Source organism: Callospermophilus lateralis, chromosome X (genome assembly GCF_048772815.1).
Source record: "Callospermophilus lateralis isolate mCalLat2 chromosome X, mCalLat2.hap1, whole genome shotgun sequence".
Lineage (NCBI taxonomy): Eukaryota > Metazoa > Chordata > Mammalia > Rodentia > Sciuridae > Callospermophilus > Callospermophilus lateralis.
This window is the reverse complement of record NC_135325.1, coordinates 96,420,287-96,445,758: the sequence shown is the minus strand read 5'-3', so window position 1 is coordinate 96,445,758 and position 25,472 is coordinate 96,420,287. Positions and strand designations below refer to the sequence as shown.

General features: G+C 39.4%; 1 protein-coding gene across 2 annotated transcripts in view; it reads right to left on the bottom strand.

The window, feature by feature from the left end:
* Positions 1-1,117: 1,117 nt before the first annotated feature.
* Slc25a43 (solute carrier family 25 member 43) overlaps positions 1,118-25,472 on the bottom strand; it is a 44,419-nt gene continuing 20,064 nt past the window's right edge. Inside the window, exons 4-5 of one of the 2 annotated variants that reach the window (XM_077107118.1) lie at positions 3,041-3,175; positions 1,118-2,356 (exon numbers count right to left, since the gene is read on the bottom strand). In XM_077107118.1, coding sequence (XP_076963233.1) covers positions 2,156-2,356; positions 3,041-3,175 — 336 coding nt within the window. In that variant the 3' untranslated portion in view covers positions 1,118-2,155. The remainder of the gene's footprint in view (positions 2,357-3,040; positions 3,176-25,472) is intronic. The other variant, XM_077107119.1, reaches the window with a different exon arrangement.

Here is a 25,472-nt window from a genome sequence, read left to right as displayed (position 1 = left end):
GGATACTCTATGTGTCACAACATCACACAGCAAATCATTCCATACCGCGGGAAAGTCAAACAACAACTCTTAACATTGATTAGCACATTCACTTGGGGAACAAGTTGGGTAGGGGTGATTGGTTAGTACAACAGGGGGATTATTTGAACTGATTGGTTTAGGCCACGAGGGGTGTACGTGCTAAACTACATGTTTTCCCAACATGTTATCAACCACCATAAACTACTGGGGGCTCATCTGGCATCCCAGGTATTTTTCTTTGTCTCATGATGATTGGTGGTTGCTAGGTGGTTGCTATGGGTCCTCACCCAGCCTAACTGAGTCAGGGACACCTGGTGCTGCAGATCTCTCCTGTTATTTGCAGACAAACAACTCAGCAGGGTGGGTATGTGCTTAGGAGTGCTCTGTAGGTTTTTTCCAGGACAAGGGTCACGCCCCCTTCCTTAGGATAGGCCTTGAGGTAGAAGCTGGTTTCTCAAAAATGGAGTCACATCAGTATCTCAATAGCAGATATACTATCAAGTATATAACCTGAGGTTAGGATTTTAGATTTTGTACAAAACCGTTTTTGAGGCTTTTAGAGCTTTTTGAAAGGTTGTTTGCTTCAAGGGAAAGAAAGAATGACAAATGTGAACTATTCACTGGGTTAGGAATTTGCCACCCTCCAAACTCTTTAACAGATTGGGCTACAGATAAAATTATTAACCACCATTCCTTGTAAAACTGTTAAGGTCTAATCTATACTGTAGTGTGTGCTCTCAGAAGATAGCAAAGGTTATGAATTCAGGAACAACTGGTATAGGTTCAGGTGAAATGAATAAAACTAGGCCAGCAGTTTGTGTGCTCCAGCAGTTGGAAAATGAGTTATTTTCATGTATCTATATAGGACAACATTCTAAGAGTTTAATAATTATTTTCATGTATCTGTATAGGACAACATTCTAAGAGTTTAATATTTTTAATATAAGTTCAAGGCCAGCCTCAGCAACTTAGCAAAATATTATTTAAATGTTTAACCATAGTATTAAAACTCTGATTAGTAACAAATGACCAACACAAAATTTTTTTCCTTTGGAAAATAAATTTAATAGCGAAAATACTTTTAACATACTGAAAAACCTTAGTGTGCGTGTGAGAGAATGTGTGCATGAATTAACAACTTAATGTTAGATATTAATGTATTTTAAATGAGTAGATAGGCACTATTTGAAAAGGTATAGTTACATGAATTTTACATGAAATCTTCAATGTGGAACAATCATGCAATTTGACTTTTAAAAATTCAGTACAGATTATTAGCCTAAAGTGCTTTTATTCTGTTACTTTTTTAGGGGGATATGTGTCAAATGTTCCTTTTGATTCTTCCTAGGCAACTAGGACATCTTGTGAGAATAACATGATTAAATAATTTATTTTCAGGGTAGGCTTGCAAAGCAAGTGAAAAAGGCAGAGAATTCAGGCCATTTGAACTGTACGTGATTTTAGTCAGAAGATATGTGGGGCATAATTATGCAGTCATGGTAAAAACTGCCTTCCTGAAGCACAGATTCTAAGCCTAGGATGCTTCATATTTCAATAGAGGTTGGTTCTACTATGGTGTGGCTAACTTTAAAAAAGTTAAATGTTTTCATGTGGTTTCTGTTAAGGTCTAATCTATATTATAGTGTGTGCTCTCAGAAGTTAGCAAAAGTTATGAATTCAAGAACAACTGGTATGGGTTCAGGTGAAATGACCAAAACTAGGCCAGCAGTTTGTGTGAGCTTTGCATCAACTGTGAGTAACCCTGTGGCTGAGTTTGTGACATAGATTCTACTTGATCATTTCATCTACTTGTTACTTGAGCTGTTGTGGCAATGCCCTTTCGTGTTGTGTTTCTATTCGGAAGGTAAATTGCACATTTTGTCACTGCTATGTGTTGGTTTTAAATCTGGTAGGAGGCTGTCAAGACATAGTAGTGTTGAGAAACTTCATGGCACAGGTGTTCACAGGGACATTAGTATGGGGCTCCAAGGACGTATGTGGCCAAATTGTGTAATTTCCAAAAATGGCAACCAGAAATACCCTCTTATTACTCTTCAAGAGGACAATTATGAGAGTACATTTATCTCCAATTTCAACATGTGTTCAGCTAGTACACTTCTAGTTTCATTCAGTTCTACAGTGTTGGTTTTTTAGACTCCAGTTTTCCAGTTTTGAAGAACTTCCTTAATTCCCTTAATTCTTGGGGCTTCAAACTCTGGTCCACTCCTGGGGTCAATTTATAACTCAAAGGAGACACGATGTAACCATTTTGATAAAGACAGATTCTCTTGCAGAACTCAAAAGTGCTAAACATAACTCCAAAATATGGAACTACCTGTTAAAACAGAAAACGAAAATTGTGTTAAAGTCTTCAAATATCAATGTATCTGCATCAAGACAAATCAGGACAAATTGACAATAGCTGTGGGCAATACAACATGGTAATTGTTTTTGAAATTGGGGAGAGGGCAGAAAGAAGGCTGGCACAGTATGGATGAGGGGAGAGGGATGACAGCAATTGAAGGGCATGCTCTGAGCAAACAGTGGGCCTGGATTAATACGCATGTAGACACCTGACACTGCCTGTCAATATGTATGCTGGCCTTGATTGGAATCATTTATATATCAGCTAGGGCAAAGTTAATTCAGAGTTCTTAACCTTAACTTCTGGATCATGGAGTTCTTTGGGAATATGATACACACATGCACACACACACAAAACACAGTTTTGCAGACAATTTTAGGATGAGGTTAGGTTCCCCTAAGTGGTCCATGAACCCCAATATTAGGAACCTGTAGACTAAATGCTCTTCTCATCTAGGGTGGGAGAGAAGATGATCCACCACTGCACAGGGTCTCCTCTCTTTAGGGTTGACAACCAGCCTGCATCTATGGGCCTTATGCTACCATCAGTGCTAGTTGGTGTGTTTCCAGTATACTGTATGGGTGGGGAAGGTGACAAAGAAAGGGGGTAGAACTGGAAGAGGCAGAGAGGTAATGGACTGGTCACCCTTCTCACCTTCAATAAGTTGGCTGTCAATCCATTCCAGAGCCCCAGTACCCCTTGGGCCTTCACTATGTGCCGGAAGCAGTCCACTGCTCCTGAGAAATGGACATCTACACCTCCATAGTAGGGAAGATAGGGGCTCTGAGCCTGGCAAGAAATAGAAGGTGGGATGAAATTATTTAAATGCCAGGAAATAAATGTCCTAGTCAAAGAAGCCAGGGTCTCTGGACTCGGGATGTATGCTCCTGGCCAAGATGATGGCAAAGAATGGCTACCACAGGGATTTGTTCCATAGACTTAGAATGAATATTAACATGGAATAAAACCATGATGCTCTGTTCATATGCTTATGGTTTATTTCACTTGGAAGGAAGCCGGCATTTGGGACAGAATTGATTTTATGCTTACATTCCCTCCCAGCCTATGCCCTCTGGAAATGATAACATTTTTAGGGGGGATGGGGTGTACTGGGGATTGAACTCAGAGGCACTCGGCAATTGAGCTACATTCCCAGCCCTATTTTGTATTTCACTTAGAGACAGGGTCTCCCTGAGTTGCTTAGTGCCTCACTTTTGCTGAGGCTGGCTTTGAACTCAAGATCCTACTGCCTCAGCCTCCCAAGCTGCTGGGATTACAGGCATGTGCACTGCACCCAGCTTGGACATGATAGCATTTTAGAGTTTATTTTTCTGGTTTTGAAGAACTTCTTTAATTTTCATTAATTGTTGGGCCTTCAAAATCTGGTTCAACCCTGGGTTCAAATTATAGCTCAGAGGAGACAAAATGTAACCATTTTGATAAAGGCAGATTCTCCTATAGAACTCAAAGGTGCTAAACATAACTCAAAATATGGAAGTAGATGTTAAAACAGAAAATGAAAATTATGTTAAACTTTTAAAACATCAATGCATCTGTAATCAAGACAGATCAGGGTAAACTAACACTTAACCTTTTTAGTGCCTTCCTGAAACTTTGTCATAACTAACCTGTCTCCTGGGAAGCTATAAAGTGGGGGCTGCTTACTTATTTCCCTATATCACAGTTGTCACAAGGTGGGGAACAGAGTGATAGTGGTGTTTTTGTAGCTCCCTGTTGCTGTTCGTAGACCCTTACTCCTTCATTCTCATGCCAAAGTGTTCATCTGGGGCTCATGTTTCTTAACTGTGTTTGTTGTCCTGCTATCATCTACTGACCTCCTGGCTACTTTTCCACATTCACTGAAGACTGTATGACACCTGATGGCTCACCCTCACCTAGCCTCACCATCAACTTAGATAACTTTTTAAAAAATTTTTAATTTGTTATATATGACAACAGAATGCATTACAATTCATATTACACATACAAAGCACAATTTTTGTATTTCTGGTTATACACAAAGTAGAGTCACATCCTTTGTGTCTTCATACATGTACTTAGGGTAATGATGACTATTGCATTCCACCATCTTTCCTACCCCTATACCCCCTGCCTTCCCCTCCCTCCCCTTTTCTCCTTCGCCCTATCTAGAGTTCATTTAATCCCCCCCCCCACACACACAGCATATTATGGATTGGCATTCTTAAATCAGAGAAATCATTTGGCATTGGTTTTTTGGGATTGGCTAACCTCCCTTAGCATTATCTTCTCCAACGTCATCCATTTACCTGCAAATGCCATGATTTTATTCTCTTTTATTGCTGAGTAATGTTCCATTGTGTATATATGTCACATTTTTTTTATCCATTCATTTACTGAGGGGCATCTAGGTTGGTTCCACAGTTTAGCTACTGTGAACTGTGCTGCTATAAACATTGATGTGGCTGTGTCCCTAGACTATGCTGTTGTTAAGTCCTTTGGGTATAGGCCGAGGAGTGGGATAGCTGGATCAAGTGGTAGTTCCATTTCCAGTTTTTCAAGGATTCTCCATACTGCTTTTCATATTGGCTGCACCAATTTGCAATCCCACCAGCAATGTATGAGTGTGCCTTTTCCCCCCACATCCTTGCCAACACTTATTGTTGTTTGTATTCTTAATAGCTGCCATTCTGACTGGAATGAGATGAAATCTTAAAGACCTTTGTTTTGATTTGCATTTCTCTAATTGCTAGAGATGTTGAACACTTTTTCACATATTTGTTGATCGATTGTATATCTTCTTCTGAGAGGTGTCTATTCAGTTCCTTGGCCCATTTATTGATTGAGTTATTAGGTTTTTTGGTGTTAAGATTTTCTGAGTTCTTTATATATTCTAGAGATTAGTGCTCTATGTGACGTGTGTGTGGTAAGAATTTGTTCCCAATTAGTCGGCTCTCTATTCACCTCACTGATTGTTTCTTTTCCTGACAAGAAGATTTTTAGTTTGAATCCATCCCATTTATTGATTCTTGATATTAATTCTTATGCTATAGGAGTCTTATTAAGGAAGTTGGGGCCTAATCCGACAGGGTGGAGATTTGGGCCTACTTTCTCTTCTAAAAGACTCAGTGTCTCTGGTTTAATTCCTAGGACCTTGATCCATGTTGAGTTTTATGCATAGTGAGAGATAAGGGTTTAATTTCATTTTGATGCATATGGATTTCTAATTTTCCCAGTACCATTTGTTGAAAGGCTATCTTTTCTCCAATGTACATTTTTGATACCTTTGTCAAATATAAGATAACTATAATTATGAGGGTTAGTCTCTGTGTCCTCTATTCTGTACAACTGTCTATATGTCTATTTTGGTGTCAACACCATGCTGTTTTTGTTACTATTGCTCTGTAGTATAGTTTAACTTCTGGTATTGTGATGCCACCTGCTTCACTCTTCTAGCTAAGGATTGCTTTAGCTATTCTGGTTCTCTATTTTTCCAGATGAATTTCATGACTGTTTTTTTTTTTTTTCTATTTCTATGAGGAATGTCATTGGGATTTTGATTAGAATTGCATTAAATCTGTATAGTGCTATTGGTAGTATGATCATTTTGACAATATTAATTCTGCCTACCCAAGAACAAGGGAGATCTTTTCATCTTCTAAGGTCTTCTTTAATTTCTTTCTTTAGTGTTCTATTGTTTTCATTGTAGAGGTCTTTCACCTCTTTCATTAAGTTGACTCCCAAGTATTTTACTTTAAAAATATTTATTTATTTATTTATTTATTTATTTTAGTTTTAGGTAGGCATAATATCTTTATTTTACATTTATGTGGTGCTGAGAATTGAACCCAGTGCCTCACGCATGCTAGGCGAGTGCACTACCGGCATCAGCTATGGCTTTAAACACCATCTACAGGGATATGACTCCCAACTCTTTTATTTTCAGCGTTGATTTCTGCCCCTGAGCTCCAAAACCAAGCACTCAACTGCCTACTGGACCTCTCCACCTGGACAGCACTCAAAGCCTTGGTCAACTTTATTCTTTCTTATTTCTTTTCTTGTTTTTTCTTTCTGGTGGTGTTTAGAGATGGATCCCAGATCCTTGTGCATATTAAGCAAAGCAAGCACTTGGCATTGAGATACACCCCCACGCCCTTTTGTAATTCTTATTTCAGTAAATAGCCTCACCATTCAACCAGCTGCCCTGAGGCAGAAACCTGAGAGTCCTTTATTTCATTCACTCTTACTGCCCTCTCCAGTCAATCATTAAATCCTACCATTTTTATCTTCTAAATCTAGTATTTTTCAGATCCATCTCTTCCTCTACATCCTCACACCTTCCTTAGTTCGTGCTACCTACACCTCATGCACACATTACTGTGATCCAATCTTAACACTGTAGCCAGAATGTGCTTCTATCATTTCAATTTGGATTACTGACTCCGTCCCTGACTTTCTACCACCTAAAGGATGCAACTCAAGCTTCTTAGAATGACATACAAAGTCCTTAAGGACAACTTTTCCAGTATTAAAAAGCATTCTTCACCACAACCATACTAATTGTGTTTCTTAGCTCTCTCTCTCTCTTTTTTTTTTTTTTTGCACTCCCATTCTCTCCTCTGAAGACTTTGTTACTACAATATTTATTGAAGGGCTGAGGGCACAGCTCAGAGGCAAAGCACATGCATAGCTTGCAGGAGGTCCTAGGTTCCATTCCCAGCACAACAACAAAATAGGGCTGGGGATGTGGCTCAGTGGTCTAGTGCCCTGGAGTTCAATCCCTTGTATTCCATATCCCAAATGTCACTGGTATTTTGATGGGAATTGTATTGATTCTGTACATCACTTTTGGCCATATGGCCATTTAAGGATATTAATTCTGCCTATCTATGAACACAGGAGCTCTTTCCATCTTCTAGTATCTTCTTCAAATTTCTTTTTTGAACATTTTGCTTGTAGAGGTTTTTCACCTCCTTGGTTAGATTTATTTCTAGGTATTTTATTTTTTTGAAGCTGTTGTGAATGGAATTATTTTCCTGATTTCTCAATGGGTTCATTATTGGTATATAGAAAAGCTATTGATTTTTTCCTTTAATTGATTCTTTTTATTTACACATGAGTATTCATTTTGGTATAATTATAAAGTATGGAATGTAATTTGTTCTAACTCAGTCCCCTGTACTTCCCCTTTCCCTCCTCTCCTTCCTCCCCTGTACCTGAGAAACTGATGTGACTCCATTTTTGAGAAACCAGCTTCTACCTCAAAGCCTGTCCTAAGGAAGGGGGCATGACCCTTGTCCTGGGAAAAACCTACAGAGCACTCCTAAGCACATACCCACCCTGCTGAGTTGTTTGTCTGCAAATAACAGGAGAGATCTGCAGCACCAGGTGTCCCTGACTCAGTTAGGCTGGGTGAGGACCCATAGCAACCACCTAGCAACCACCAATCAGCATGAGACAAGGAAAATACCTGGGATGTCAGATGACCCCCCAGTAGTTTATGGTGGTTGATAACATGTTGGGAAAACATGTAGTTTAGCACGTACACCCCTCGTGGCCTAAACCAATCAGTTCAAACAATCCCCCTGTTGTACTAACCAATCACCCCTACCCAACTTGTTCCCACCAGTGAATGCGCTAATCAATGTTAAGATTGTTGTTTGACTTTCCCGCGGTATGGAATGATTTGCTGTGTGATGTTGTGACGCATAGAGTATCCCCAAGAAACTTATAAAATCTCACTGGACAAAGGACCGGGACTCACTCCCTGGGACCGCTGCTTTGGGAACAGTTGTGAGTCCAGGCTTGAGCTTGCAATAAAGACTCTTGTGTGATTGCATCGGATTTGGCTCCTGGAAGTCTATTGGGGTCCATGAATCTGGCATAACATACCCTTCCCTCTACTCTACTGATCTTTCTGCTATATACTTATGTTTTTTAAAAATATTTATTTTTTTAGTTTTCAGCAGACACAATATCGCTGTTTGTATGTGGTGCTGAGGATCGAACCCGGGCCGCACGCATGCCAGGCGAGCGCGTTACTGCTTGAGCCACATCCCCAGCCCCTATACTTAAGTTTTTAAATTAGTGTCTTGTGCACTTAACTTTCTTATATACATATATGAATATGCCACAGTGAATCTCACCATCACATACATCCATAAGCTATTGATTTTTATGTTGAGTTTGTATCCTACTACTTTGCTGAATTTATTTATCAGAAGTCTTTGGGTAAAGCCTTTGGGATCTTCTAAGGATAGGATCATATCATCTGCAGGGAAATTTGACTTTTTCCCTTACTATTTGCTTCCCTTTTATTTCTTCCTTTTGCCTAATTTCTCTGGCTAAATTTTCAAGTATTATATTGAATAGGAGTGGTAAAAATAGACATCCTTGTCATATTCCTAATTTTATAGTAAATTCTTTCCAGTTTTTTTCCATTCAATATGATGCTGGCTTGTCATATATAGCCTTTATTAAGTTGAGGCCAGTTCCTTCTACCCCTAGTTTCTTCAGCATTTTTAATTATGATGAGATTTTGTCAAAGGGTTTTTCTGCATCTATTGAGATGACCATGTGATTTTTTTTACCTTGATTCTATTTATGTGATATATTACATTTATTGATTTTTGCAAAAGTTAAAACATCCTTGCATCCTGGGATGAAATTTACTGGATCATGATGTAAGATCTTTTTAATATGTTGTTGAATTCAATTTGTAAGTATTTTATTAAAGATTTGTGCATCTATGTTTATCAAAGATATTGCTCTGTAATTTTCTCTACTTGATGTGTCCTTGTCTGGTTTGTGTATCAGGGTGATACTGGCTTTGTGGAATGAGTTTAGAAGTGTTCCTTGCCTTTTATTTCATGAAATAACTTGAGGAACATTGATGTTAGATATCCTTTAAAGATGGTAAAATCCAACTGAGAATCCATCTAGTCTTGGGTCTTCTTTGTTTCCTCATTCTTTATTTTATTTTATTTTTTTTGTGGTGCTGGAGATTGAACCCAGGACCTTGTGCATGCGAGGTAAGCACCCTACCAACTAAGCCATATCCCCAGCCCTGAGATCTTCTTTGTTGGAAGGCTTTCATTACTGCTTTAATCTCATTGCTTATTATCAGTCTATTTAGGTTTTTTATATCCCGTTGGTAGGTCATATGTGTTTAAAGATCTTTTATAATTAAATATTCTTTTTCATAAAAATTTTGTTTTAGTTATAGTTGGACACAATATCTTTATTTTGTTTATTTTATTTTTATGTGGTTCTGAGGCTGAAACCTAGTGCCTCATGCATGCTAGGCAAGCACTCTACCTCTAAGCCACTACCTCAGCCCCAATTAAATATTCTTTGTGAGTACACAATACAAAATCCAAAAGTTGCCATAAGTGTACATTAAAAACTAAGACTCCCCACCCTTTGTTCCTTAGCCACCCAGTTCTTCCCAGAGACAACATTGTTGTTACCAGTTTCTTATCTGTATCTTTCCAAACTTAGTCCATGCAAAGATCTGCATAAACATGCACATTTATGTTCTTTTGGGGAGTGGTAATCAGCAGCATACTACATATACATTTGTGCACCTTTTTTTTAACCTAAAACTGTATCTTGGAGATGATACCATATCAGTCCAGATAGATCTCTCATATTTTTTTTTAACTTGGTTATATACCTTTATTTATTTATTTATATGTGGTGCTGAGAATCGAACGCAGTGCCTCACACATGCCAGGCAAGTGCTCTACCACACTGAGCCCCAGCCCCAGCCGTCTCTCATATTTTTAAAAAATATTTATTTTTTTAGTTGTAGTTGGACACAATAGCTTTGTTTTATTTATTTATTTTTATATGGTACTGAGGATCAAACCCAGGGCCTCACACGCACTAGGTGAGCGCTTTACTGTTGAGCCACAACCCCAGCCTGCTCCCACATATTTTTAAATTGTGACATAGTAATCCCTAATATAATACCCTGTTTCTTTACTCCCATTTGTGGACATTTAGATTATTTCCAATCTTTTATTATTACTAAACATGCTGTAAGAAATATGCTTGTAATATACATCATTTCCCATATATGCAGATATATCTATAGAATAAATTCTTCTAAGTAGGATTACTTTGATCAAAGGGTATATGTGTTTTACACCTTTATACATATTGTTTAAGCTTGGCATGGTGGCTCATACTTGTAATCCCAGAAACTTGGGAGGCTGAGGTAGGAGGATGGCAAGTTCCAGACCAGCCTGGGCAACTGAATGAGACTCTGTCTCAAGATGAAAAATCAAAAGGAGTAGGAATATGGCTCAGTGGTAAAGCACCTCTGAGTTCAATCCCCAGAACCAAAAACTAAATTAATAAATTATTAAATTATTTCAGTATTCATGGAAAGAATGGTAACCAAAATGTTACCTCTGTTGGAAGGCCTTTATGAAGTTTATCACAGAAATGTTCAAGTGATTTGAAGTATTTGTTCTTCATTTTCATCTCCTATAAGTTTGTTCCTTCTTTCCTTCTATATATATTAAGCACATACTATGTGCCAGGCATGTTAGTAGGCTTTAGGGATAAAATCATGGACAAGACAGAAGCTCATCACTGCCCTCATGGTATTTGTAGTTAGAGGTGGGGCAACGGGGGTAGAGGACACATGAAAGGAATAATTGCACAATAGATCATTACAAATTGTGTTAAGTGTCCTGACGAAGAAATACAGGGTGACCAAAAGTGTTCAAGAGGCTCCTGACTTAGTCTGGGGATCTGAGAATACTTTCCAGAGAAAGGGCTATTTATTCTGATCAATAAAACTGATTAGCTGCTGGGTGTGGTGGTGCATGCCTGTAATCCCAGTGGCTAGGGAGGCCAAGGCAGGAAGATCGCATGTTCAAAGCCAAACTCAGCAAAAGTGAGGTTGCTAAGCAACTCAGTGAGACCCTATCTCTAAATAAAATACAAAATAGGGCTAGAGATGTGGCTCAGTGGTTGAGTTCAATCCCCCATACCCCAAAAAAAAGAACTAAAAACAAAAACAAGACAGATTAGCAAGGCAGAGGAAATGGCAGAGCTGAAGTCTTAGAGGCAGGAAGGAACATGGAATCAGACTAACAGTAAAGAGTATGAGCTGAAAGGGTCTTCAAGATAATTTCATTTTAATCTCCTCTCTTGACAAATGAGGCTACAAAGATTTAAAGAGGTAAAAGACTTGGCCAAGGTTACAAAAACAGTGGCAGAGCCAGGCCTGGCTCCCTTAATTTTTTTCAGATGATATCATCCTGCAGAATCCAGTATTCTCCTGAGAGCTATGCATCTGAACTAGACAGCTACATTTTATTAGCCTGGATAGTTGCCTAGGTTTGTATAGAAGGAGGAATTAAGTACAGGTCCTTGTGACAAGCAGCCTGATGTGCTGTTTCTTTTTACTAGCAAGATACGGTTTGGGCAAATGGAGATCTAGCATTCCAGTCTAGCAGGTTGGTTTGGTCTTTAGCATACTTGTCTCTTCTCCAAGTTTAGCTAATTATAATAATGACCTTAATAAGAGTGTTTACTTATTTAGTGCTTGCTATATGTCAAATACAGTTCTAAAGACTTTGCATGTATTAAATAATTTAATATGGACAACAATCTGACAAGGTAGGTGTTATTATTACCCCACTTTACAGATGAGGAAATTAGGGCTCAGAAAGGCCAAGGTATTTGCTAAAGGCCCCATAGCTAGTAAGTCACTCCAGGATGTCTAGCTTTCCCCAAGTACTCTTAGTGATTTTAGCAGGCCAATGGTCTGAGCCCTGAGCTGCATGTGCTGTGGAAGGCCCACACCAATGGGTGTCAACTTGGATACATATCAGAATCACCTGGAGAGCTTGTAAAAATGCTAATGTCCAAGACTCACCCTAAGTCAGTTATATGGCAATCACTAGGGGGTGGATCCCAGCCATTGATGATTTATAAAACTTCAGTCCTGGTTAGGCTTAATATGAACCTAAGGGTTGAAAAGCACTGGTACTGGGCTGCGATTGTAGCTCAGTGGTAGAGCTCTTGCCTAGTGCATGTGAGGCACTGGGTTTGATCCTCAGCACCATATAAAAATAAATAAATAAAATAAAAGCATAAAAAATACAGTAACATTAAAAAACTGTTTTAAAAAAAGAAAAAAGAAAAGCACTGGTATTTAGCCTAATCATCCCTTCATCCTTTGGGGGTGACCAGTAATACATGCTTGCCTTTATGTTCTGGATACCCATTAATATGACACTTGTTGAGGCACTTATTCATACCATGCCAAAAGCTCCAGTCTTCGAATAAAGAGTCCATTCAACAAGGCATGATGGCATACATCTGTAATCCCAGCAACTTGGGAGGCAGGAGAATTGGGAGTTCAAAGCCAGGCACAGCAACTTAGTGATATCTTTAGCAACTCAGCATGACCCTGTCTCTAAATAAAACATTTTTAAAAAGAGCTGAGATGTGGCTCAGTAGTTGAGCACCCCTGGGTTCAATCCTCAGTACCACAAAAAAGAGGGGAGGGGAGCACAAGGTAGGGAGAGAAACCTAACTCAAAGCTAGAAAACAATTCTAAGGGCCTGGGGGTATAGTTCAGGGATAGAATGCTTACCTAGCATGTGCCAAACCCTGGGTTCTATTCCCAACACTGAAAAAACAAAAACAAAAAGGACAAAAGGAAGAAAAAGAAAGCAATTATAAAATAATTGAAGAAATGTGACCACTAACTGGATATAATGATGATATTGAGGAGTGATAATTTTTTTTTGGTACCACACATTGAACCCAGGGGTGCTTAAACACTGAGCCATATATTCAGCCCTTTTTAAATATTTTATTTATAGACAGGGTCTTAAGTGAGGCTTATATTTTATTTAGGGCTTTGCTCAGTTGCTAAGGCTGGCTTTGAACTCGCAATCCACCTGCCTCAGTCTCCCAAGCCACTGGGAAGGAATTATGAATTTTTAGGTGTGATAATGGTAATCTATACAGAATATATATATATATATATATATACACACACACACACACACACACACACCACACATATATACATATATATATGTATGTTATATATATTATATATAGATAGGTAGGTAGATAGATATAGTCCCTCTAAGGAGCCATTATAACTTAAAGAAACATAACTACATATTCACAGTCAAATTGAAATGCTATTTGTGGGAGTAGAGATGAAAACAGATTGGCCATGTATTGCTAATTGCTAAAGCTAGGCATTGGAAGTTTGTATTCATTTCATTAGCCTACTTTTGTATATGTTTGAATTTTCCACAGTAAAAACTCTTCAAAACAGAGAGAGAGAGGTAAAGTTTAAGAAAAGGGAAAGAAGGCAGGAGATATAGGCAGAAAGGAAGGAGAAAGGGAATGAGCAGTTTCAAGTGCAGAATCAGAAAAAATTTTTAAATGAGGTAGCCTGTAATACAGGTTGGGTGACTAGTATTTTGCCCATCTGAAAAAAGTATTCATACTGTTCAGGAGATGTGTGAAATGTGTGCATGGATATAAGGTTCCTGGGGTATGAATATGTATTGGGGTTCTCCAGAAAAACAGAACCCATGAGATATGTATGTACAGAAAAAGATTTAAATTTTTTTTTTAATTATTGATGGACCCTTATTTTATTTATTTGTATGTGGTGCTTTGAATTGAACCCAGTGCCTCATACATGCTAGGCAAGTGTAGATATTTTTATTTTAAGGAATTGGCCCACATGATTGTAGGGAATGGAATGCTGGAAATCTCCCAGATGGACTGACAGGCTGGAGACCCAGGGAAGACTTATTTTGTAGTTCAAGGCCAAAAGCAGTTGGCTGGCTGAATACCTTTCTCCTGAAGGGGCTTTAGGCTTTTTTCTTTTAAGTCATTCAACTGATTGGATAAGGCCCTCTCACATTATGGAGGATCATTTGTTTTATTCTAAGTCTACTGATTTAAATGTTACTCACCTAAATAAAAAACACCTTCACAGCAATATTATCCAGACTGGTGTTTAACCAAATATCTAGGCACTATGTCCTAACAAGTTGACACAGAAGATTAGTTGTTACAGGGTTGTAGTGGGAAGTGATGCTGGAAAAACAGGAGGGGGCCATATTATGAAGGGTTTTGAATTCTGTTAAATTTCTCTTTAGAAAACTCCTTTGGAGCCAGGCGTGATGGTGTGTGCCTATAATCTCAGTGGCTCATGAAGCTGAGGCAGGAGGATCGCAAGTTCAAAACCAGCCTCAGCAATTTATCAAGACCATAAGCAACTCCGTGAGACCCTGTCTCTAAATAAAAAACAAAATGGGGGGGCTGGAGTTGTGGCTCAGCAGTAGTGTTTGCCTAGCACATGTGAGGCATTGGGTTTGATCCTCAGCACCACATAAAAATCAATCAATAAATAAAGGTATTGTGTCTGTCTACAACTAAAAAATATTTTTTTAAATAAAGAATTTAGCCTTTATTTTATTTATTTATTTTTTATGTGGTGCTGAGGATTGAACCCAGTGCCTCACCTGTGCTAGGCAAGCGCTCTACCGCTGAGTCACAACCCCAGCGCCCCCCCCCCCCCCCCCCCCGCCCAATTTAAAAAAAAAATTCAAAATAGGGCTGGGGAGTGGCTCAGTGGTTGAATGCCCTTGAATTCAATCTGTGGTACCAAAAAAAAAAAAAAAACAACCAAAATAACAAACAAACAAACAACAACAACAAAAAAAAAAAGGAAAAAAAACCCTGAAGAACTGACAAGATTGGAGTAGAGTAAAATAGAGTTCTGATTCATCATATTATATTCTTACATGATATAATTTGATCAAATTGTGTTATGTGTTTGTACAAACATGGCATAATGAATCCCACTATTATGTATAATTGTAATGCACCCCCAAATTAATGTCTGTTTGCAGCATTGGTGAGAAAAGAACCAGGGAAGAAGATAAGCATGAAAACAGGAACAAGTTACAAACTTTCTTTTTATTTTTAATTTTTTGTATATGTGTATGTGTGCTGGGGATTGAATTCAGGAGCACTCTACTACTGAATTACATTTACAGGCCTTTTTATTTTTTATTTTGAGACAGGGTCTAAGTTGCCTAGGCTGACCTTGAACTTTCATCCTCCTTCCTCAGGCTCCTGATGTGGTGGAATTGTAGTAGTGCACCACTGTGCCCAGATCCCTAACTTCTTTTTTAGGTGTCATAAATTGCAGGATTCTTTTTGTTGCGTTTTATGAGAAAATAGAGACTTCATGTTAAGATATTAGCTTATATATTTAAACCTCATTAAGATTTATTGAAAGTTATGCATTAAAGAGGATATAATTCATTAGTTTTTAAAATTACCTAATGTACTTCTAATAAATGAAATTTAAATAATTAAATTTTATTTTTAGCAGCACAAAATCATGAAGTAGGCATTTGAGGATGTTTTATTGTAAAAATCTCTGATATATGTAACAAATATATAGTCTTCCCTAAAAACAATTAAAAAAAGAGTTCTGATTGGGACAAAAAGTGTTGGAGATATTTACTAGACTTCTGAATGCAGGTGTCAAGAAGATAGTTGCATGATCCTGTGGCTCAGAGAGATAGGAACAGCAGGGTAGAAATCTGGAAATCATAAGGCAGAGAATAGAAAGCAGGCCAGTGCAGTGCAAATGTTAGTACATGAACAAAAGAATGATAAAGTTGCAAAGATGGGCAGGGCACATCATGTAAGGCCTAGTAGCCTACAAGCAGGGTGCTAAGGCCAGCTCCTGCTGGCTCAAGGGAGCTAATACTTAACTTCAGGAAATTTGGGAGCTGGTTGACCTAACATTCAGTACTCTGAAATCAGCCATGGTAGAAATATTTATGCTTCAACTCAAGAGATTTTAATCCCCCTAAGAGACCCAGTTGGTAAACATTTACCACCATGTTGCCACTATAGTTTGAAGGCAATAAGAAATATAGATTTCCTTCAAAGTTGGGTATAACTCATTAAAATATTTGAAGCAGATGAGTCAATGGATCTGATTTTTTAAATCATCACAGAGAATGGTCTAGAGAGTTGGAAGGCAAGGAGACCACTATGGAAGTTGAAGTGGTGGCCCAAGTGAATAAGGATGTTAGCTTGGAAGTGGAGGGGGAGTGAAATAAAGACATTTAGAGGAGTGTTAAAGTCTTATCCTGAATATAGATGGCCCTGGATTTATCACAAATTGATTATAATTGACCCATTATATAATTCATGTAGGGGCTGGGGCTATAGCTCAGTGGTAGAGTGCTTGCCTAGCACATGTGAGGCCCTGGGTTCAATCCTCAGCACCACATACAAATGAATAAATAGAATAAAGGTATTTAAAAATAAATAATTCATGTAGCTTAGCATCTTTTAGTTGTGGTGGTGGGGTAACAGGTTACAAAATAATTACTTTGCCTCAAGAGTTGGACCTTTTGCAGTTCTTACTAGAAACTAGCAGAAGACAAATATTATTTCCTAGGAAGTCAGGTTACTTTTCTATACAAACATCATTTCCTCTTTTCAGTATTTCAGTCACATGGTAGCAGGAGGGACTTGAAGTCTTGTGATTCTTTCTAAGGGAAAAAGAGGCTTAATATCTATTTGACAATAGCTCTCTACTGATAGAAGATGATGGAATGGAGGCCAAATCTGAACAGTGTTAAGGGAAACACTGTATGACATTTACCAAAGACCCCTGACCATTTTGGCTACTGAAACTCCAGACCAGGAGACTCAACTTGTCCATTTCATGTTCTAGTTCTCATAATCTGGCCTGTGATTGGTTGTCATTGTACCTTAAAGGGAAGGCCAAATTCAGAATTGTCACCCTTCACCTTGATGGAAAGCTTGATATTTTTAAAGTACAGAATGTTGATCCTTTAAGCTAGATTAATGAGGAAAGATATGATAGTCATTTAATAGAAGATAAAGAACTGGGAAATCTCATTAACTTGCATGCCACTAACCTAAAAATTTTAATAACCCAGGGCATTTTAAGCAAGTGAATCATATAAACAGCATAATTACCAGAATATTAAACTCTCCCAAAAGAAACTGCTTATAAAGCCTATTGAAATACCTATTTAATATTAGTAATGGCTAATTATCATTGAACACTCATAATGTTCCTGGAACTCTTCTTCTTTGTCTCATTTAATTTGCACATTTGAAATGAGGACAGTGAAGCTCAGAGATATTAAGGAACTTACTTAAGATCAAATAGCTAGGGCTGTGGCTGTGGCTCAGCGGTAATACACTTGCCTGGCATGTGTGAGGCACTGGGTTCGATTCTCAGCACCACATATAAATAAATAAAATAAAGGTCTATCAACAACTAAAGAAGAAAAAGATCAAATAGCTAGTGAGTGGAATGGAAGAGACAGTGGTTCAAACAGGTCCGTGTGATGCTAAAGCCCACAGGTAGAAGGCTGGTACTCTACTTAGGCTTCCACAAACCACTGAACTACCTATGAAAGTAGGGCCTGAAAAGTTTCTCCACTAGGTTACTCTTCATTAATCTAGTTCTAGTCATAAATAATAAAATAGAACATTTTCCCAAATTTTTATAATTTATACTCACTCCCCTTTACACATATGCACTAGTTGGAATTAGTGGTAGTTTACTGTATGGTTTATTGAATGTCCTTATAGCGGGGGCTCATGAGCTAATGTTTAACTTAGGCAAGATGATGGCTGTCATTGCTGGGACTATGCAGCAACAGGAACTGGGGTGGGGTGTCCTACAAGGGCATGAGATAGGTAGCTGGCAGGTGTAGCACAAGTTGTGGTTTTAAGCCTTAGAGCCTGGAAGCCAAGGTCAGAGAGCCACTGGAAGTAGGATTCTTTAAATCAGATTGGAGTAGACCAAGAGACAGAGCATCTGGCTTCTAGTCTGGCCCCTACTGCACAATAAATCGAGTTTGAGTTAAGTTACTCTTCCTCTTAAGGTTTTAGGTTTTCATCTGTAAAATGAAATAATTAGCCTGGAAGATCTTAAGGTCTTTTTCAATTTGAAACTATGATTTGGGGATTCTGGGCTTATAGGCCTTACAGTAATCACTGCTTTGAAGATCTAGGACTCAGAAAGAGAGCAAGAAAGAGTCAGATTTCGGTGATCACAGGCAACAAAAATCAAAAAGCCAAAAGGTTTGGTTTGAATCGTTACAACTGAGTTTTAGCACTACTCTGAATGTAATTATAATTTGTTCCTCCAGTCTAGAGATTTTTATGGAAGAGAGAGGAGAGAGAGGCTAAGTAAAATATGGTCCTAGCCATCATTGATCCCACAGTATCCTAGGAAAATGGGACATGAAGCAACTTACTATAATACAAAACAGAATAAAATGTGCTAGTAACTAGCTATGTGGATCTTGGTCAAATTGCTTAGCCTGTTCTTAAGCCTCAGTTTCTTCAACTGTAATAGGCACATTAGCAGTCAATAAAGGTTGGTAGCTATAATTAATGGCAGTAGCATTATTATGGACTACATATGTAATATTTTGTATTATATTGTTGCATCTTAGTAAAACAGAACTATCTATAAAGTGTTGTGAAGAAAAAAAAAACAAATTTTAAAATTTATTTTCTAAGGATTCTGCATTACATTGTATAGATCTGTCATTTTTTAAAAAATATTTTTAGTTGTAGATGGACACAATGCTTTGTTTATTTAGTTTTATGTGGTGCTGGGGATTCAACCCAGTCCCTCACGCATGCTAGGCAAGTGCTCTAAAACCAGCCCCTTGGTCTATCATTTTTATAATTCATGCATAAAATTATGTTAAATGCTTTGAAAATTCCAGTCTGTTCCTATCCTGAGCATTTTATTCATTCATTCAGCAAACCATTCAATGAGTACTAGAAATGTGTCAGCTTTTGGTTAAGGCACTGCAGATACAGAAATTATCTCTGTTTCCTGGTTGCCATCTCTGAGCTGGTTTTCTCCACCATACCCTTCTGCTATGATGCTCTGCCTTACCTCATGCCCAGAGCTATGGAGTCAGCCAACCATGGACTGAACTTCTAAAACCATGAGCCAAAATAAAATTTTCCTTCTTAGGAAAGAGAGACAGAGAGAGACAGAGACAGAAATTAATAAGACCTAGTACTTAGAGTACTCAGCCATGTTAGTTAGCTTTCTGTTGCTGTAACAAAATACTTGAGCTAATCAACTTAGAAAGAGGAAAAAGTTGTATTTCACATCGGAGTTTTGGAAGTTTTGGTCATGGCTGTTTGGCCCTATTGCTTTGGAGCCCGAAGCAAGGTCACATCATGGTGGGGAGTGCACAGCAGAACAAAGCCATTCACCTTATAACCAAGAAGCAAAAGATAGAGGAAAAGACTGGGATCCCACAGTCCTTTTCAAGAGCATACCCCCAGTGACCTGAATACCTCCCACCAGGATCCACCTCCTAATGGTTCCATCATTTCCCAGTAGCACTATGCTGAGGGACCAAGCCATCAACACATGGTCCTTCAGAGATATTCCAGATCCAAACTATAGCAACAGCCTACTGGGAAAAACAGCCATGCAAGTCAGACATGATTAAAATACACCTGTAAAAGAGTTGTCCATATTCACTGTGTCTAATCTTTCTATTCTCATTCTCTCTTTTATTAGGGGCGGGGTGGGTACCAGGGATTGAACTCAGGGGCACTTGACCACTGAACCACATCTCTGGCCCTATTTTGAAGCTGGCTTTGAATTCGTGATCCTCCTGCCTCAACCTTCCTAGCTGCTGGGATTATAGGCGAGTGCTACCGTACCCAGCCCATTCTCTCTTGAATATATTCCAGTCAGGCTTTTGCCCCACACCACTCAATAGAAAATTCTCTTCTTATGATAACCAGTATAACCTTCATGTCTTTAAATCCAACAACCAATTCCCAGTTCTCATCTTATCTGGCCATCAACTGCTGACCACTCCCTCCTTCTTGATACATTGCCTTCACTTGGCTTCCTGGACACCACACTTTCCTGGTTTTCTTTCTACTTTACTGCTCTTTCTCAGTCTTCTTTGCTAGTTTTCCTCTTCCTCTGACATCTAAATGTTGGCGTATACTTGGGCTGAGGCCCTACTCTGTCTCTTGGCTTTAAACACATATGTGTGATTTTTTTTTCTTTTGGTACTGGGGATTGAACCCAGGGACTCTCCATTGAGCCACATCCCCAGTGCTTTTTATTTACTTTTATTTTTTTAGAATTTTGAGACAGGGTCTTGCTAAGTTGCTCAGAGCCTTGCTAAATTGCTGAGACTGGCTTTGGTCCTCCTGCCTGAGCTACTGGGATTATAGGCATGTGCTGCAGTGCCCAGTGCTAAGATTCACTTTTATTTTTATTTATTTTTTTAAAATCTATTTTAAAATTTTAGGTGGACATAATATCTTTATTTTTATGTGGTACTGAGGATCAAACCCAGGTTCTCATACATTCTAGGTAAGCACTCTACCACTGAGCCACAACCACAGCCCCTAGGATTCACTTTTAAAGGCTTCTATACACATTGAGTTTTATTCAAAACTTTTCTCCAGAGTCATGTCAGTTTGTAAACATCAAAGCCACAATAACCTACTTTGATGGTTGAAATGTTTTGCTTCAGGAGTAAAGAATATGTTTTTTTGAAAAATGCTTACATTAAATAATACAATTATTATTTTTAATTTCTTTTGGTGGTGGGGTTGGGGATTGAACCCAGGGCCTCGTGCATGCAAGGCAAGCAGTCTACCAACTGAGCTAAATTCCCAGCCCCAATTATTATTTTTAAAAAGAATATTCTGCTGTCATGTATAACTAAATAGAACAGATAAGAAAAAAAGAACTTTAAGAAGTATAAATAAAGTCAGGCACAGTAGTGTATACCTGTAGCCCCAGCTATTTGGGAGGCTGAAGCAAAAGGATCACTTGAATACAGGAGTATGAGGCCAGCCTGGGCAACATAGAAAGACCCTATTCTGAGGGGGATGTGGGGAGAGGCAGGCAGGCAGAGATAGACAAAAGAAAGGAAAAACAAAATTAAGAGTCTGCTAGCTGGAGCAAAGAGGAGGTCAGAACCTTTCAATTTGTCATTTGGAAGTGATCTTTATCTTCTGTAGATGTGCAAGATTCAACCTGAAGACAAAGCTGTCTACTTTCAAAAACATCTGAGATGTATATATGTGGAAGGCAGTTGTGATAGGCTTGAATCTCTTGGAAAATCCCCAATAATGAAACAAAAAAGCCAATTGAATTGGAGCAAAAAGACCCTTCTATCCTGTGAGCCACATGACCCATATTTCTCTTGGCATAGCCATAACCCAACTAGATGTCATTCTACAGCTGGAAAGTCCCTAGTCTGCAGTGGGGATATTCACACAAGTGGCTTTAGGCTGCTGCCCTTCCAGCACAGCATGCTTATGAGATTATTTCCAGTCCCTCCAGAGTGAATGTCTTCCATTTCAGTAGCAGGCCAGAGTGATGATTAGCTGATCACTAAGCCTGCCATCACCATGGGGGGAGTGGGCAAATGACGGCAGGTTAGTATTCTGCTTGGGCAGAGAAAAGAAACAGTAGGTTCCTGTGTGGCCACTGGGGTAGAGGTTGGGGAAGTCTAAAGGGCCCACCCAGGCCTGCTCGGAGAAAGCAAGTTAGATGCAGATGAACAGAACATGCTGCAGCTGAGGCCCAGGATGAGGCAGCCCCATGCAGAACAGCCATGGCCAACTTTTAGAAGATCCAACTTTGAGAGTGTCATCTTGACTGAGGGTGAGAATGTGTAGGACCAGCAAAGAAAAAGATTTGGAAGATGACAGTTTTTAGAAGGCTGGGAATATCCAGATATACTCAGGACTTGTGTATGGTGGCCTCTCAGTAAATGCCTATTAAACTAACCAAACAAAAGAAAACAAATTCTCTTAACATTCCTGCTCATCATTAGCTATAGAAAGAGGACCTACTGAGGTTTTATGATCTTGGCACATGTGTGGGTTTAGAGTAAACACAGGAAATAAACACACCTGGACTGGCTTTTATAGTTCGAATCAGGCCTTCCATGCTATGCATAGATTCTGAAGAGATGCTGCAAGCACATAAAAATACCATTGATTATGTGCCTGGCTCTGGATCTGCAATAACCAAATTCAATCTTTTCTGTATGTATATGAGGTAGGCACACTTCTCACTCCCATGTTTTACAAATGAGAAAGATTAGGCTAAGAGAAATTGTGTGGCTCACCGAAGTTCATTCAAGAGTAAGGGGCAGGCTGGGATCCAGAGTCCACACTGTGACCCATTGAGCTTGTGTGTCCATTAGAGCCTTATTGTGAACACAGCCACTAAAAACAAATAATTGGAAGCTATGTGGAAAAAAGGACATGAAATTGGTGCTTCATTTCCAAAGCTGGCTGGAAGCCAGTGCAAGAGTCAGCAAACTTCAGTCTGCCTATCCTCCTCAGAGCAGGGGCTTTCTATGCATGCTCATGGCTAGAAGTGAGGCTTAGCTGGTTGACAACAGGCATTTTTTTTTTACCCTTTTTCTTTTGGGGGGGGGTATCAGGGATTAAACTCAGACGCATTCAACCACTGAGCCACATTCCCAGCCCTATTTTATATTTTATTTAGAGACAGGGTCTCACTGAGTTGCTTAGCACTTCACTTTTGCTGAGGCTGGCTTTGAACTCATGATTCTCCTGTCTCAGTTTTCTGAGCCACTGGGATTACAGGCATGCACCACTGCACCCAGCTGGATGCTTTCTTTCACTTTCCCCTACCACTGTCTTCACTTCCACTCTGGGGGGAGGGAGGTGGGCGGAAGCTCCTATCTTAGCTGCTGTTACTGTTTAGGTAGAGCACGAGGAAGCCTGCCTAGCACAGGTGGTCATTTTGACTTCCAGGCCTTTATCCCTTCAAAGGACTAAGTCAGCTGGAACCAGGGGAAAAGGGCAGAATGATTTTATATTTAGTGGAATTAGGAAGGCTCCTCCTTACTCCCTCCTTGCCAGTTCCTTAGGGACAGTCTTGTTTCCATGATCAACAACTACCATCCCTGAAGTATTTAGGGCACTGTATACCTTTTGGAAAAACAAAGGGGGAGAGTTTTCCTTTTCCTTCACTTTAACAATGAGGTTTAAAAAAGCTACCTTGCCTAAGGAATATCCAGGTATCCACCTGGATTGGAAAAGCATCCTTTTTCTACAATAGCGAAGGCAGTGCCAGTCACTTAGGCAGAAGTTAGTCCTCAAAGGGAACAGACCTCAAAGCAAGATGACAGCGAGGGATTAATTGAAAATGCAACAAAGGTAAGGTTCCCATCATCTCTCACTACCCTTAGAGATCAGCCCTCAGCAGTGTTTGTACTTCCACACAGGTAAGTCGGCTCTGTTAGGAAACCAGAGGTCTGATCCTACTGAGAATAGGTACTATGCCAACCAAGAGAGGTTGCAGGAGGCAGAAACCCTGAAAATCTGTTAACATGTCTTAGCAAGGGTGATGATAAAAATTTTCTCTCCTCTCTTGGGGCTTTGTCCTTGCTCCCCCAAGGGCTCAGAGAGCCAGTGGGGCTCTCTTCCCAACCCTTTAGAACAACCATGGTCAGTTTATGACTGGCCAAAGGGTCTGTGGCTGTTGAATGATCTATGCCTGTGGCTCATTGTTCCTCATTATGATCTGATCTGATGGCTTCAAGTCAAAGCTGCCAATTTGGCCAGCATTCTGTTGCCAGGCTGCCAGGGACTAAAGCAAGCCCTAGGACAGCCCCATTTTCCTAAGATTTTCTTTCTTTCACTTGAGTTAACCATTTCCTGGCCAAAATCAGGCCAATGTTATGGTCTGAAGGTCGTGTTTCCTCCAAATTCTATGTTGAAATCCTGACCCCCCCCCCATCATGTGATGATATTAGGAGGTGGGGTTGCTGGGAGATGAGTAAGGCATCAGGGCTCCACCCTTCTGAATGGGATTAGTACCCTTTCAAAAGAGGCTCCAAGGGGTGGCTTTGCCCCTTCCATCATGTGAGGACACAAAGAGAAGTATACCCGCTGCCACCTCCCCCGCCAGAACAAGGAAGCAAACCCTCACCAGACACCAAATCTGCCTTGACCTTGGACTTCCCAGCCTCCAGAATTGTGAGAAGTAGATTTCTGTTGTTTATAAGCTACCTAGCTTGTGGTATTTTTAAAATAGCAGCCTGAAGGGATTAAAACAAGGCCCCTGCCTGTCAGTTTCTGAGCTTGCATGGTATTATTTTTCTCAGCTTCTCTTGCATGGAGGATTTGAGCTCCCAGTTCTCAAGGTGTGTCTTCCCTCTCTCTCATCCCTTACTCCCACACTAAGGGCAAGGAAACTAAAGTAAAAATTAATCAATTACCTAACATCTAGGAACAAGTCCCTGGATTCTTGGTCGACAAAGGAAGAACCTAAGGAAGGAAGGAGAGACCCAGGCTCAAATTCCAGCTCCACCACTTACCAGCCATGTGATTTTTGGGCAAGTGACTTACCCTTTCTTGCCTCACTTCCTCATCTATAAAATAGGAATGATAATGGCACTTATTTTGTAGGGGTTACAGAAGATCAAATGCATTAAGAAACTGCTTGTACAAATTAAATGACCAATATGGTAGTTAATATTATATCACTACAATTTCTTAATCTCAGGGGAGGCATTCCTGTCATTATCTCCCCTGACATAACTTTTCCCCATGCTTATACCCCTGACAAAAGCTTCTCCACCAAAGAAGAGCACAGATTTCCATACATTCATTTAGATCTGGTCACATTTACTGAAAGCAATCAACTAACAAATATAAATTTGATGATGCTATAATTTTCCAAGAAATTCCAGACACCACACATAGCATTGAGAGGCTAGATGGAGAGAGAATATAAATCAAAATGGTGTGAAGTTTTTTGTCCTCTGTCCTTTCAGCAAATTTGCCTGCCTTGAATTGTTATCAGCTGTTTGCTCTAGGCTGCACAGAACCTGACTGCTAAGGTAGGAGATGGAAGATGTGCATTGTCATAATGAAGCACATAGGCAGTCTCAGGCAGGGGATAAGCAGAGGTTTCCTTGGGCTGAAGAGGAGGCAGGCTTGGGTGCCTTCAACTAGGGTAGGTACAACCATGTGGACA